This window comes from Paroedura picta, chromosome 13, assembly GCF_049243985.1.
Source record: "Paroedura picta isolate Pp20150507F chromosome 13, Ppicta_v3.0, whole genome shotgun sequence".
Lineage (NCBI taxonomy): Eukaryota > Metazoa > Chordata > Lepidosauria > Squamata > Gekkonidae > Paroedura > Paroedura picta.
Window position 1 is genome coordinate 1,568,534 of NC_135381.1, and position 15,591 is coordinate 1,584,124.

At 46.0% G+C, this 15,591-nt stretch overlaps 1 protein-coding gene and 1 long non-coding RNA gene across 6 annotated transcripts in view; one reads left to right on the plus strand and one right to left on the minus strand.

The window, feature by feature from the left end:
* Window positions 1–1,091: 1,091 nt before the first annotated feature.
* On the minus strand, window positions 1,092–5,730 carry LOC143823099 (uncharacterized). Its single transcript, XR_013226380.1, has 3 exons — window positions 5,577–5,730; window positions 3,961–4,068; window positions 1,092–1,596 (listed from the first exon to the last, which is right to left on the minus strand). It is a non-coding gene; the product is annotated as an uncharacterized LOC143823099 (long non-coding RNA).
* A 49-nt stretch (window positions 5,731–5,779) lies between these two features.
* The window catches only part of HECTD4 (HECT domain E3 ubiquitin protein ligase 4), a 76,736-nt gene continuing 66,924 nt past the window's right edge, over window positions 5,780–15,591 (plus strand). For all 5 annotated transcript variants that reach the window (XM_077309014.1, XM_077309015.1, XM_077309017.1 and 2 more), the window contains exon 1: window positions 5,780–6,355. In XM_077309014.1, coding sequence (XP_077165129.1) covers window positions 6,182–6,355 — 174 coding nt within the window. In that variant the 5' untranslated portion in view covers window positions 5,780–6,181. The remainder of the gene's footprint in view (window positions 6,356–15,591) is intronic.

Genomic DNA, 15,591 nt, shown 5'->3' on the forward strand with positions numbered 1-15,591 from the left:
CTGGAGACTTTGGGGGCGGAACTGGAAGTCGGCAGGATCCGGGGCGGCAAGAAACCTCAGTGGAGTATAATGCTATGGACTCCGCCTTCCAAAAGCAGCCGTCTTCACCAGAGGAACTGATCCCTTTAGTCTGGAGATATGATTCCAGGGGATCCCCAGGTCCCATGTAGGGACTGGCATCCCTATTTCTGTCCCATTGATAAAATCCCAATAAAACTTTTCTTTCTCTTTCTATTGCCATCTATTTATCTCCTGGTGGGTACCTAGCTACCATTCCTTTCAACTAAAAATACAACGGGGCAAGATTTCTCTCCTGGGAGGTATTGTGAACCAAGTAGGCAGGGCAGCCCTAAAGAAGAGCTGCCCACTTCAAGTCCCATTCGCTTCGCAAGACCGTCATCATGGGTCATACCGGAGGTCATGAATGCACAGAGCCGCCATTAAGTCACCCACCCACCATCCCATTGACTTTCATGGATTTAGAACAGCATCGCTGCGATTCTCCGTGAGGATTGCACTGAGGCTGTATCCATTCTCTCCTCGGCATCTTACTTCCCGGCATAGCCAGGGAAACCTGAGAGGGGAAGCAAGCCAGCCATCCGCAAGACTTGAGCCATTTGCAAAGGCTTTTAAGTCCGACAGGATGAAAAAGCCACCTCTTGCCACTCGCCTCTCTTTCTGGATCCGTTCAGCGGTGTAATAGGGAGCGGCCGGCCTTCTTCTGTGTCTGTGTGGTTAGCAGCCCCTGCATTATAACAGCTTGATATTAAGGTGGCTGGAAACCACCGGGGTGTGAAAATGCTGAAGCAAGAGAGAAAGAATTGGAAACCAGGCACGCACATGGAAAGGGTCATCTTTTAGAACGCAAAGCACCATGCTCACAGGGCTCTTGAAGGAACTTGGAAAGTAAAGCCACTCACCCTCAGTCTGTGAAGTCACTGAGCCTGACCCAAGGAGATTGCATCCAGGGACTTCCCAGATCGCTCCCTGAGCCCTCTCGCTTTCATTCAAGATACAGCTGTCCAAACGCACCAGTGTTCCTGCCTTGGATTTCTTTGTTCAGTTATTAACTCGGATCCATGTAACATTAGTTATGTGTGAATTTGTAATGGGGGGGGGGGGGGCAAATTTGTCATGGTCTGTATGGAGAAAAATGAGATCCTGCAAGACATTCTGGGTGCTGGGAGGGTTGCCAAATCCTGGTTGGGAAATTCCTGGAGATTTGGGGGTGGAGACTGGGGGGGAGGACAGGGACCCCGGGGAGGGGGTATAATGATATAGAGGCCATCCTCCAGTTTGAGCAGGGGAGCTGATTTCTGTAGTTTAAAAACAAGCTGTTAATCCCAGGGGATTCCCCAGGTCCCACCTGAAGGCTGGCATCCCTGCTGGTGAAGCTTAGCAGACTAGTCATTGTTTTAAAAGTTTGTGGTACCTCCATCCTGTCTATTGAATCCAGTAGTTTTCGTAGCTCTGGAGGCTTCCTTTTTCATATTTCTGTGCCTTCTTTCTCTTTGCGGTCTTTAGACGCTCCGTTTATCATCTTCACTGTTTCAGAAGCAGAGTTTGTGGAGGGGGTTACTGCTTCCTGTATCGTTCCTAAAAGAAAAGTTCCACAATGATGTTTTAATGACAAAGTCAAATTTATCGTGGTCCTTCTACCCTCTAGAGTTTGTAGTCACATTTTTCAAGGGCAATATGTGACCACCAATGGCATTTTTCAATGTACCGTCATTAAAGATAGGTAAAGTATGATCATTTCACACAACCAAATGTGCAGCTCTCTAATGCAGTACAATTGCAGTACACGTGTTAAGGATCACAGTCTACATGTCTGCATTTTGTGGAGTATGTCAAAGGATTTGGCCCTTTTTTAAAAAGAAGGTATTTGGCACTGATTAAAACCCTCTATCGAGGTTTGTTTTAGTGATATTGAAGGAGAAATCCAAGAGGAAACAGGGACACAATAAGAAATAGTGATGAAAAACATGAGAGTTCTGCTCTAAATTAAGAACAAGCAATATATCATCATTCTTTAATATAAAAATCAGTGTTACGGAGTGAGAGAGGTGTACGTGAACAAGTGTACTTCCCCAGTCAATCAAAACCAATGAAGTAGCTTTAAATTGATTTTAGAAAATTGTGCTTGTCAATGTATGAAATGAACATGGAAAATTGATTAATTTCTAAGCAGAGTACATGTGCTCCAAAACTGCCCAGATGTTCTCTTCCTTATGTGCTTAACCATCTTACATACACATATTCTTATCTGCACATTTTAGGGTAAAGTACTATTGTTTAAATTTCTTCACTGTAGTTTAGATTATATGTTTGGATTCAGAGCAAAGGATGCTGCCATAGAAATTGGGTTTTTTAAAAACACATTAACATATTTTACCGCTTCAGGGACATTATGAATCTCAAGAAGTCAGGGAACAGTTCCCTCCTCCCCAAACTCTTTCTGTTTTTTAATGATAAACTGGCTCTTCCCAAAACATGCAGGAGATATTTGGGATACATGTGAAGGTGTTGAAGTCATAGTGTTAAACGTTGCATCTTCACATTCAGCTTGGTGTAGTCAGTGTTGGACGAGGATATGGGAGAGCCAGGTTCCACTGCTTTGTCAGTAAGTGGGATGGATGAATTTCAGCCAGCTAATTTCTCTCTGCCTAACCTACCTCACAGGAGGGATGTGAGAATAAAATGGAACAGGAGACAATAATATTGTAAGCAGCTTTGAGTTTCCAGTGGAGAGAAAAGTGGGGTACAAATATCTAAATAAATTCTATTTGAATGGTCTTGGTTTCTACTGTGTATAGATTTCTACCTGTTCAGGTAACATGTTAGTGACCTTCACCCTTTCTCCTCAGGGAACTCTGTTGATGATGCCTTGTGGCCAAGAGAGCCATGCAGGTGGAGACCCTGCACATTGCACAGGGCTGGGAAATATCCTAGGGAACACTATGCCTCATCTCCATCCTACTTAAGCTGAACAGGAGCCACAAAACACACTAAAATCTCGCTTGCAAAGAGATTTTTATTCTCAAACTGACAAATTCTGTAATTCTTTCTGACAGTCATATTTGCCTACATTTTATCACTAATATCTCCCAATAGACTTTAGTTTTGCTACCCTGTCTCTTCTCTCTTCTTCAAATGAACATTGTCATCAAATTTCAGAATTATTGCCATGTTTAAATAGGGAAGTAAATTCCATTTTTTCCAGGTTATACAGATTGTGCTTAAAACATTTTGGTAAGTTGCCCTTGGTGAGTCTACCTTGCCTCTGGCAGATAGTGCTCTCTCTCTCCATTTTGACTAGTATGAAAGAGGACATGATTGCATTGCACGCTGTCTTGATTTTTCGGGATTTTTGCCATTAGAAGCTCTGCACCCACTGCAGTTCCAGGTGGGTGTTCTGCAGGGATGGCCCTTGGGGTTCTGTTACTTGTTGGCCTCAACGAAACAATTGGTGGAAGAGCTCCATCTTGCAGACCCTTTGGAACTATAAACGTCTGCAGATCTTCCACAAGCTCATTCCACTAAAGATTATGGAAGTCTGTTTCAATATATCTGAAGAAGCGTGCATGCACAAGGAAGTTCATACCCCAAACTTTTATGTTCTTGAAGGTGCCACTGGTCTGGACTCAAATTTTGTTCTGCTGTTTCAAACCTCCATGGCTATCCACCTGAATCTATACTACAGCTGCATTTGGTATGCTAGTCTATCCTATTGCTTGGCCCTACTATATTTTGCACCATGTTTTAAGTGCTGGTTTTCCCTGCTGTTTATTGATGCAACATTGTCTTTCTGATTTTATCGCAAGCAACTTCAGATATAGTGCCTGGAGAAGTCACAAATACATTACTTGATGAATTAAACCGAGGGATGCCTAAAGTAACTCTTTCCTAAAGGCTCTTTCTGGTGTGCAAAACACATTGCAATGTATATTCAAAACAAACCTTGTGGGGCAAGCAAAGATGCCCCTGGGAATCCACAATGCTTCAAGGATGAGCCAGGATTTGAACCCCATCTTCTGCCATCCAAGCTTGGAGCTCATTCCATGTTGCCTGATCACATTTAAAAGAAGAAAAAAGCAGCTGAGAGGAGAATTAGCTTAAGTGTTGGAATAGACGACTGCATTGCTTTGCCTCTGAGGGAGCAATGATTCCCCCTCTGTAAGGTGGATATGTAGGTGGCCATGATGCATCTAGTCAAGTGGGCTCTGGTATACATACAGCAATCTAAAATCACTGCTTTGTACTGCCTCTTTTAAGAGACTATTTCAGTAGGCCTCAGGGCAAACAGGAGGGACTCAGTGCTTCTCCTCCCAGTCTCCCTCTTGTGAAGATCCTTATGCTGTGGAGGCAGCTGCTGGAACACCAACATTTTAAAAATCTGCAGCTCTCTGAAGGACCATCAGAAGATTTGCTGGGTGGCAGCCCAACCAGGCCCCTCCCATTTTGTAGAAACACTTGGCACCACACTTGGAGACCCCTGACATAATGAAACCGAACAGCTACAAGCTCTTTTGATTAGGAGACAGCTGTTATGGCAAAGAGTCCGTGACTTCAGGTAGGAGAGTTTGGCCCCTTCTTTCTTCCTGCAGGTTGTCAATGTGGCATTAAAAATTCAGCACTGTGGGTGGATGTGGGCAGGCAGACCAGGAAACCCATAGGAGGACTTGCTGCCTATGTGGGCTTGTTTGCAAGGTTGCTCTGTAGCCGGGGAAAAGACTAAATGTAAATGCCTCAGCAATTTCTCAGTGTTATTAATGGCATATCCCAGCAGATGCCTGCCTCGTCAGGGGGTACACTCCAGACTCCCTGCTGGGCAATCTATTCCCCACACAATCCAACTTTTAAAGACTGAATCTGCGCTATGTGTGAGACTCCACAATTGTGGGTCCAGCCTGCAAAGCAAGAGCAAGGCACTGGGCAGCAAGGAAACCCAGAAGGGGAAAATGGACTCTAGAGTGGAAGATGAGGAAGGCAGGGCCCTCTCAAGGGAGAAAGAGCACAGCGGGTGGGTGGAAGGAAGGTCCCAAGGCTGCGGGAGACAACAATCTAATGGAGCCTCAGGACAGCCCCTCTAGCCCAGGGGTAGTCAACCTGTGGTCCTCCAGACGTTCATGGACTGCAATTCCCATGAGCCCCTGCCAGCTGGCAGGGGCTCATGGGAATTGCAGTCCATGAACATCTGGAGGACCACAGGTTGACTACCCCGCCTGCCACAAATGCCGATCTCCTGAGCTGCATGGGAAGAAGAGAGCAGGGACTCTGGACAGCTCCTCTAGCCTGCCCCAAGCATTGTCGAGTCCCGAAGGGGCTCCTGGGCTCTGGCTCCGGCCTTCAAGACTTGGCCTTGTAGGGATGGCCACGGCGTGGCTCTCCAGAGGCCCGTGGACTACAAGTCCCATGAGCCCCTGCCAGTGGCCCAAGGACCTGTGGAGAGCCACCCTTTGGCCGCCCCTGCCAAAGCGGCTGACAAATCCTCCTCAACAGTCAGGCTATTACTACGGCCGTTCTTCCAGTCGTTATTCCTCCTCCTCCTCGTCGTCTAGTGAGAGGAGACTCACCTGAGGCAAACCTGTCCCCTCGCACCGAGGCGGCCCCGTCCCTCCCCCCCTTTCGCGCTCTGAGGCGGCGGGGCGGGGCCACGGGGGCCGGCCGTCCGCGTCGGCCAATGGGCGTGCTCCGCGGCGGCCCCGGCCCCGCCCCCTGCCTGCCTGCCATCCATCGGCGGTCCCTCTTCGGCGCTGCCCCCCCCTCCCTCCCCCCTTGTCCTTCTCGGTCGGCGGAGGTTCGGTGCGCGCTCCCGAGGCGCGGCGTGGCCGGGGCCGAGCGGCGCGCGGTGCATGTCGGTCGTGCCTGCTGAGGCGGCCTGGCCCCCGAACATGGCGTCGCGCTGTCACCTGGGCGCCGGGGGGGCGGCGGGCAGGGCGTGAGGCGAGGAGGGTCCCGGCGCCAGACCCCTCCCCCTCCCCCTCCCCTCCGGGCCCCGCCCCCCGCCATGGTCGGCGGCTGAAGGGAGGGCGGAAAGAAAGGAGGGCGCCGCCTCCCCCTCAGCCGAGGGCCGCCGGGCGGCAGGTGCTCCCGCTGTCAACGCCGAACCCGCCTCAGGCTCGCCTCAGGCCCCCGCAGGCCCCGCCGCCCTCCCTGCCCGCCCGCCCGCCTGCCTCCCATGGGGTCCCCGGCGGGCGCTTCCAGCTCGGCGGCGGCCGCCGACTCGGCGCAGTGGCTGTCGGTGAAGGAGGAGACCATCTTCCTCCACGACGGCCTCATCCGCGTCACCGACCTGGCCGAGCTGCCCAGCGAGATCATCGGCGTGGCCGAGCCGGGAGACACCGAGCTGGAGGTGAGGGGGGGGGCCGCCTCCAGCCCCATCACCCCCCCCCCGGGATTACAGACAACGGGAGCGGGGGGGGGTCGCAGGGGGGCCGGCCTTGAGGAGGCTGGGAAAGGGGGGGGGGTCGCTGCCCATTGGGGGGCCCGGGTTGCAGGAGGTCTGTGGCCCCGGGGGGCAAGGGATGGGGGGCAGTCCGAGGCGGGGTGATGTCTCGGTTTGGGGGGGTCCAAGAGGGGAGGAAGGCCGATGCGGGGGGGGGGTCCCTGAGCGATGGGAATGGCCGGAGGCTGCTGCTTGGGGCCAGAAGTGCCCTCAGTGGAGGCAGAGGAGGCCCAGGGGTGGTGCTGCTGGAGGAGATGCTGGGTCGTCCTTCCTAGGGGGTCACGGAGGCCAGCTGGGAGGTGGGGAACAGGCTGTGTTAAGTGGCCAGTCGATGAGAGCTGGCCATTGATTTGGGGGTCAGGAGAGAGCCATCTGATTTTGTTGTATTTGCCCTCTAGAATCATCATGGGGAGGAGGGGGGGTATTGGCAGACATGAAGAGCGATTGAAGTGTGACCCCATACCCTAGCAGGTCTGCCATCACCTAAATTTGTTGAAATGATGATTCAGCAGTGGGGTTGGGGGAGGGGGGCAAGGAAGCAGGAAGATAAACCTTTTGAAGCCTCTGCCTCTTTTTTTTTAAGCTTGGAAAGGTAAAAATGCTGCCTCTCTTCGTCTTCCAGAAAGGGGCTTTGCAAAGCACTAATTATATTTACAACTTTATGATCTCAGTTATTATATAGAGCTGCTATTATTGTTATTATTTGGTTAGTAATTTATAGCGCTTTGTTTTTACAGTTGAAATGTGCCAGGGATTCCGGAGTGTTTATATGCTGGGGATGCAGGCTGTTGTTATCATGGTTACAGTAAGGCCAAAAGGAGCAGCTGTGCCCCCCCCTGCCTCTCATTCTCCTCTTGTAAACCGAGGCAGCAGTAGATTGTAGATGGATAACTGTATGTCTGTGTTGTTTGAAATATGTTTCTGCTGTCCCTAATTTCTGCATGCATCTCTTCCCTAGTCTGCATCTTTCCCTCCCCCCACGTACCTCCCTCTGTCACCCCGCCCTCTCCGCCAACAGTGTGGCTTGCAGTGACACAGGTTCTTTGTCAGAAACCGGGTGGCGTGAGCCGAATGGGGATGGTTCAGCAAGCTGCACTGAATGATTATGTTCAGTCACCTGTGCTCATTTAGCGGCGGGTAGGAGTGGGTAAGACCCATGTGTAGTCGCTAGCATCCTGGAGAATGTGATGGCTGTATTCTGGTAACACGGTGGTTAGTTCCTTGCTTGAGACAACTCTCATACTCTATTATGACAAAAAGGGAGATGACTGTTCCCTAGCATATTTTTTTTGCTCGATGAAATGGTCTAAGTATTGTTTTCAGTAAATGAATAAGTAAAATATTTGTAGATTGGTAGTTTTTAGAATACATTTTGCCAAGCAATGCAGGAGCTGCCTTCTGTAGAGGGTGACTTATCTGCTGTGTCTGGGGGAGTGAAGAATGCAATGATTCATTGGTCTTGTGGTCCAGGGTTCATTTTTGTATCAGCTTGTGCAAAGAGATGGATTCTTGTTAGCTATGATACAGACAAGTTCATGGCAGTGCTTGGCATGTGCATGCCAAGAAGCGTGACCTATTTATTAAAAGGCCCTAAAATTATTTCCTGCAGGATGGAAATGGATGTGCAGGGTGTTTTAAAAAGGGAACCAGCAAGTGATCTTTTGTCCTTTTTTTAATTCCCTAACCTTTTAAAAGTGAGATGTCATTTTTCTATATTATTAATATTATATATTATTTGGCAAATGAGAGTATCAAGAACAGTTCTGCCACTTATATTCCCTGCAGAATTGTGGCAAGAGATCCTAATCCTCCCCACCAGCATCCTTCTATCCCCTAGAGCAGCTAGGATCCAGTCGAATGCAGCCCAGCACCAAACCATGCCCCTCCCAGCCATGGAGATGATGTGGTTTTCCTGACTTTAAAAACATATTTTTATTCATTTTAAAACTTTTATTAAAAAGTAATCAAAACACATATAGTTGTACTTATTTATTTTCAGAAAAGCAACCCTAATTTTGGTGTGAGTTTCTTCTCTTGCTCCAAGCAGAGGCTTCAAATCTACCTAACTCTAACCCCTCAGTTAGGATCTTATCAGTGAGTGTACTCTAACATGGTCTGTTCAAATACCATATGAAGCAGGCAGAAAGGAGGCTTTCATACTCTGAGGAAGGGTGCTTGCACTCGAAAGCTCACTCCCTGAATAAATCTTTGTTGGTCTTAAAAGTGCTACTAGACTCTGATTTTATATAGCCTGTTAAAGAAAGCCTAAAATATTGCAGCTTGGCCCTAAACTAGCCATCTTCTAATCTCTTGTTGTGTACACCTGTTAATACCCACGTATATCCACAAATCTAGTCCAAATGTCATGGTATTTCATATTTGTTTGTTGTCCATTAAAGGCAACTCTCTCTTTGACTGCAAGGTCAAATATTGTCTCAGTCTGTAATTCAATATGTGGTATAACTTTTGCTTTCTACCTTTGAAGGTAGAATATTCCCAAGTCTTGTTAGAGCTGGGGAACGTTTTGTTCTTAAGCAATATAGTTCATATCTCTAATTCTTCACAGGTGAACTGGAGCAAGTGGAATGCCTCAGAGATCTGTCATGGACTCAGTGTTGTTCAGCATCCTTATAAATGGATGAGAGAATAGAGGGGATGCTCATTAAATTTTCAGATGATACTAATTTTGGAGTGGTAGCAAATACAGTATCAGACAAAATCAAGATTCAGAATGATCTTGACAGGCTGCAAAACTGGGCGAAAACCAACATAATGAATTTCAATTGATATAAATGTAAAGTTTTGCATTTAGGTAGGAAAAATCAGGAAAAATCCTCCAGGAAGGCCTGGAGGATCATTGTCCATGGGGTCACGATGTGTTGGACACGACTTCGCACCTAACAACAACAAGGAAAAATCAAATGCATAATTATAGGATGGGAGAGACTTGTCTTGGTAGTAGCATGTGCAAACAAGATGTGGGGTCTTGGTAGACCATGCGCTGAACTTGAGCCAGTACTGTGATGCAGTAGGTTATAAGGCCAATGCAATTTTGGCATGTTTCGGCAGAAATATAGTGTCCAGGTAATGCAAAGTGATAGCATCACTATGCACTGGTTAGACTTCACCTGGCATACTGGGTTCAGTACTGGGCAGCACAGTTTAAAGAAGGATATTGGTATGGAGGAATGTGTCCAGAGGAGGGCAACAAAGATGATGAAGGGTCTGGAGGAAAGGTTGAAGGAACTAGGCATATTTAGACTGGAGAGGAGATGACATAGCAGCCATCTTCATCTCTTTGAAGGGCTGTCAAACAGAGGATGGAGTGGAGTTGTCTTCTCTTGCCCCAAAAGGTCAGACTAGAACCAGCAGGTTGAAATGAAATCAAAAGAGGTTTTGGCTATACATTAGGAAGTTCTTACTGACCGAGTGCAGCAGGGTTCATGGGGAGGCTTCTTTGGAGGTTTTTAAGCAGAGACTAGATGGCTATCTGACAGCAGTGTTGACTTGCTATTAATTTAGGCAGATCATGAGAGTGAGGGCAGGAATAGATGAGCCAACGCTCACGAAGGAAGGAATTTCCCTCCAAGCTAGATTGGCCCAGGGATCCTGGAGGTTTTTCCCTTCCTCTGGGCATGGGGAGTATGGGATATGTGTGGGGGGAGGCCACTGTGAATTCCCTGCATAGGTGGCTGGACAGAGAGACTTTTGAGATACTTCTAGCTCTGTGTTTCTTTGGGGATTATTTTGAGTGCAAAATACGTTAACTATTTAACTGATTTTATGTTTGATTATCTGTAACCTAAGGGGTTGGGTCTGTGAATGGTCACTGTGGAAAGATCAATTGCTGCTATCAGGACAGCAAAACGGACAACCTAGACAAACAGTCTTTCATTAAACCTCCTGTCCCTATTTGGAATTTACCAAGTTCAGCTTTTGACCCAACTCTGTGCTATCTTTTTGTCCCAATTCTGCAGTTTCTTACAGCTGCAGAATTGTCACTATACACACATGGCTTTCCTCCCTGCAAAGCCTGCACCGTGGATTGGTAGGTGTGATACTCTGAATGCTTGTTAAAACCGTCCCATGTGTATGCCTGTTAGAGTGTATTTGTTTTGATATGTATTTTACAAATGCACGCATGGCTCCACACTGGGGCATTCCACTTTTGACTGTCTGTCAAGACATGGAGAACTATATTACTCTTGAAGGAGCAATTTGGTTCCGTTAGTAAATATAAAACGTTATAAAATTTGTTTGTTATATAACTGTTCACTTTTTTATTTTAGATTTTATTTATTATATTTATATATACCGCCCTCCCTGAAGGCTCAGGGCAGTTTACATAAGACAGGAACGATACAGATGAACTCAGTTTATAATAATAATGATATAGTGATAACAATGAACATTATAGAACGGTAGAACCCTGGGGAGAACACTAAATGAACTCAGTGGGTTGGGCGGATCTGCGGTGATTGTCGTAGGAGGGAGACTTGGGGGGCCGATGGGAAGTGGTGGTTCTGGTCGACCTCAGCCAGATGCCTGGCAGAGGAGCTCCCTTTTGCAGGCCCTGATGAACTGTTATAGTTTAAAATTCAAAAGATTACCAGACATGTTCAGAAATCTGGAGTCCTTTGGTAATGGTTGTTTGCAGTTCAAGAAATATAATTAGGAACATAGGTTCAGCAGTCAGTTGCTGGGTCAGGAGCGCTTTATTGCTGGCATTTCAGGGCCCCAGACTAACAGAATTAAAGCTTGCCATATAATCAGTATTTCTTATCAATCAGCAGTGTGGGAAGCCGTGCTGCACTCATTGATGCCCTGGGTTTTTAGGGGGAGGTAGTTAAATGGCAAATACTTATAAGCAGCAAACTATTCACTTATCCAAAAAGCTACTTTGGATTCCAGAAACTCAACCTTGGAGCCCCCATTGGCATTCAGAACTGATTGTACAGCACAGTTCTTTGATCATGTTACTAACTAATAAAGCTAACAAAACCTTCAGTTCTTAAACAAGGAACATCAGATGTAAGAACAGTGCCTACTGGAGTCTGACTTTAAGGGACTTGCAGTGCTATCTTGACCTGAATTGCAGCCCTCTACATCCATTGAAGACAATTGGTTTAGAAGGGCATAACTCTTTTAGGGTTATAAATGCTAATGCGGGAGACCAGGGTAGCACCATAGATTGCGATGTGTGCAAGAGCAAACAGCTCAGGTTCTAGGGAAAATGCAGGCTGTTTTCTTCTGTTTTATGTGGGAGTTTCTAGCATGTGTTATACGTGTGATGTGACCAATGTGCTAGGTTTTAAATAAAGTCACAAAAAAATGTTTGGGTCCAAGAGATGAATAAAAATGTTGTCATGAATCAGCTAGAGGTAACTTTTCCTATTCTGGTACTTCTACAATTTAGTAGTCTTGCAGAAAGCTTTTGCTTCTAGATTATGAACATATAACAAAGTATGGCAGGCATTTGAGATGCTGTCTGAATATTGCCACAACTGGACAGTTTGTAAGATGTGCATTTGTTTACATTTTGCTTAAATTTGGAATGGTCATCTCTGTGGAAAATATGTGCAAAAAGTCATTCTTTTTTTAAAAAAATATTCATAACCTTAATATTCTCTTCCTTCCCCCAGTAAATGGATTTTTCAAGAACATTACTATTAGAATTATTTTCATGCCATATTTGCATTAATTAAGAGTTTAGGGGTGGGGGGGAGGTTGGGAGTTCTATTCCTATGTTGTTCTATTCTTATTGTAATCTTTTGTCTCTTTTAATGGGGTTTTACTGGGGGTTTTATAGAACATTTGTAACCCGCCACCAGCAGGTTCTGGGAGTTGCGGGCAATATATTGAATAATAATAATAAAAGCAGAGCATCTGAGTGTTGAAGCAGATACACCACAAATTGCACAACATAATTTTTTGAGAATGTTGTTTTGCATGCTTACTTTCATACAACATCGGTAAGATGGTATTTATACCTCAAGGTCCTGTCCACAGTAAAGCCAAGGAACTTAGGCGGATGGTTGTGCGTAAGCGGGTGCCATGGTTGGAAAGATACTTATTTTTTAGATAGAAACTGGAGATTCTGGTTTTCCTGGACTTGGGATAAGCTGCCATTTACTGTTGAAGTCAGCCAAAATACTGAGGCCCCTGGTCAGTGGTTCCTCAGTCCTTTCCATTCACTTGTGCCTTACTGTAATTGCCATGCCATTGGCATAAGCGAATTTCCTGGCTATTGTCTTGGGGACATCAAAGATGAAAAGTTTGAAAAGAACTGGAGTGAGGATTGGGCCCTGGGGTAGACTGTTGTTCAGCTTCTTCTGCTGGCTGATTGACTGATCCATAATTACTACTTGGAAAGATCTATTGTTCAGCATGTTATTTAGGAGCTGAAATAATGTTCTGCAGGGGAACACTTGTAAAAACTTGTTCCAGACCATCCCTCCAGATTGGGTCATAAGCAGCAGTCAGGTAACCCAAACTGTCTTAGGACAGTGGTCCCCAACCTTTTTATCACCGGGGACCACTCAATGCCAGGGACCACTCACTGGGGACCACTCAACACGTTTTACTGAGGCCCGGTGGGGAGGGGTAGTTTACTCCTCTACTCTCAACCACTGCCCTAATGCTCACTGATCGATATCGTAATGTTTAAACATCCCTTCAAAATAAGATACAGACATGCCACAACAATAAACATAAGGAACATTTTATTTTCATGGAAATTTTAACTCATGACAACGACAAATCAATGGGAACCCTGAGCTTGTTTCTCTGCAACGAGTGATGGGAGACAATGACACCCGGAGTGTGTTGTAAAGGGCCAGGGGGGATGAAGTAAAGGGCCGGGGGGGGTGTGAGAAGGTGTCTTTTGGGGCCCACCTCCAATTAGTTGAAGGACCACATGTGGTCCACGGCCCACAGGTTGGGGATCGCTATCTTAGGATACATCTGGTGAAAGTTCTGAAGCTGAAAACCTGCTGGTTCTAAATGCTGTTCTTATGTAGAGTTTTGTTTTGATGTTTGTTGCCTTGGGCACCCTATTTGAGTGGCAGAGATATTTTTTAAAATAAATTAAAAATAGATTGTCTAACCAAAGTTGCCTTAATTTTTCTTGGGCACAGATCTTTCTATTCGGGAGAACTGGACTCCTTCCACACCAAGGTTTTTCCATGTTTCAGCTACATGACTGGTGTGGGTTTTTTCCTCCATGTTTCCACACATTGTTGTCCTCCATTTCTACACAGACCATTATAGTACTTTCTTTCAGCCCCCCACACCACCCATACGATTCATTTTTAACCAGTAAAAAATGACATTTCCTAGGGAAAGATACTGTGACATTTCTTTGCAGCTCTGCATTAACTATACTCCTCAAAATGAAATAAAAAATTAAAACTGGGTGGAGAATCCTGAGGGTCATGTGAGAACAAGGGAGGGGGTGCACTTTTCAATGCACATCGTGTGAAAGGGAAGCCATTGCTAAAAATGGAAAGAAATTAGATTTTCGGTTGCCCAGACAGTTTCCTATAGAACTGCATCAGTAACCAGAATAACAAGGTAAATCACCCTGGAGTGGAAGTCATGTAGTTTCCAGAAAATCTTTTGATCCTAGCAGGAGCTTCCAAACTGCATCTAGAAGATACCAGCCGAACTACTTAAAATCCTGGGACAACCCAACCAGGCGACCTATAAGATTCATCTGCAGGGACTCATGCTGCTAACCGGGACGACTGCATTCTCCTCAGTGATTCACCTTGGTGGTCATTCCTGAGATAGAGGGAAGAAGGGATGGAGGGTTTTTTTGGGAGCTGGCTTAATTCTCAGCTTTGGGTGCAGTATGTCAACCCAATCATTATTTCATTACATTCTAATTCATCGGTGTCAAATGGCTGAGCATCCCACGCAGACAGATCCAGCCACGTGCAGGAATGCTCTTGGGCAAATAAGGAAGTGTTTAACTTCAAACAACACTCTGGGCAAATCCAAATGGGAACCAAAGATGCAAATGACATGATTGTTGTGAAAGGCATAAGGCAGTTGCAGCTTCGCTACTGAACTGGGGAGTTTAAAAATGATGCATGTAATATTTTGGGGAAAAGATTTTAAAATAACCTAACGCAAAAGTATAATAAATTAAATAGATGCAGAGGAAAGGACACGCAGAGGAAAGGACACACACGCTACAGAGGAAAGGACACACAGTCATGGGTTTAAACTACAAGTGCAACGATATAGGCTAGATATCAGGAAAAAATTTTCACAGTCAGAGTAGTTCAGCAGTGGAATAGGCTGCCTAAGGAGGTGGTGAGCTCCCCCTCACTGGCAGTCTTCAAGCAAAGGTTGGATACACACTTTTCTTGGATGCTTTAGGATGTTTAGGGCTGATCCGGCGTTGAGCAGGGGGTTGGACTAGAAGGCCTATATGGCCCCTTCCAACTCCATGATTCTATGATGTATATTTTTCCCTGGTTGGTATACATGACTGGCACCCTCCTAACAACCATGTGAAGAAGGTCAGACTTGACTGAGCTAAGGGCACATCTCTCCTTCCCCCATAAGCTATGAGAGGATGCTGGATCTAAGTCTGCACCCTTGAACTAGCTTCCCAGTCTATTGTATGGCTACATTTGGAAAATAATGGCAAAAATGTATTCAAGTCATTTGAACTTAGCTTTGCAGATTAGAAGGAGGGGGAGTTAGGTTTTATACCCTGCTTTTCACTGCCTGAAGGAGTCTCAAAGTGGCTTGCAATTGCCTTCCCTTCCTTTCTCCACATCAGACATCCTGTAAGGTAGGTGGGACTGAGAGAGCTCTATTAGGACTTTGACTAATCCAAGGTGACCCAGCTTGCTGCATGTAGAGGAGTGGGGAATCAAATCTGGTTTGCCAGATTAGAAGCCATTGCTCTTAACCACTACACCAAACTGGTTAGATTAGTGACTAGTTTTTGGCCTGGGCCCAGGCATAGTTCTGTGCATCCCAGTGAGTTCACAGACTTGACTTTCTTAAACTGTAATCTCTTTTGCTGCATAGCAAACTACCTCTGAGACTACCTCTGAGAGGAGTTTTGGCCACAGCAAAAAAAAAAAAATCTATTGTCTATTATAGTGAAAAGAATTTAGCCCCAT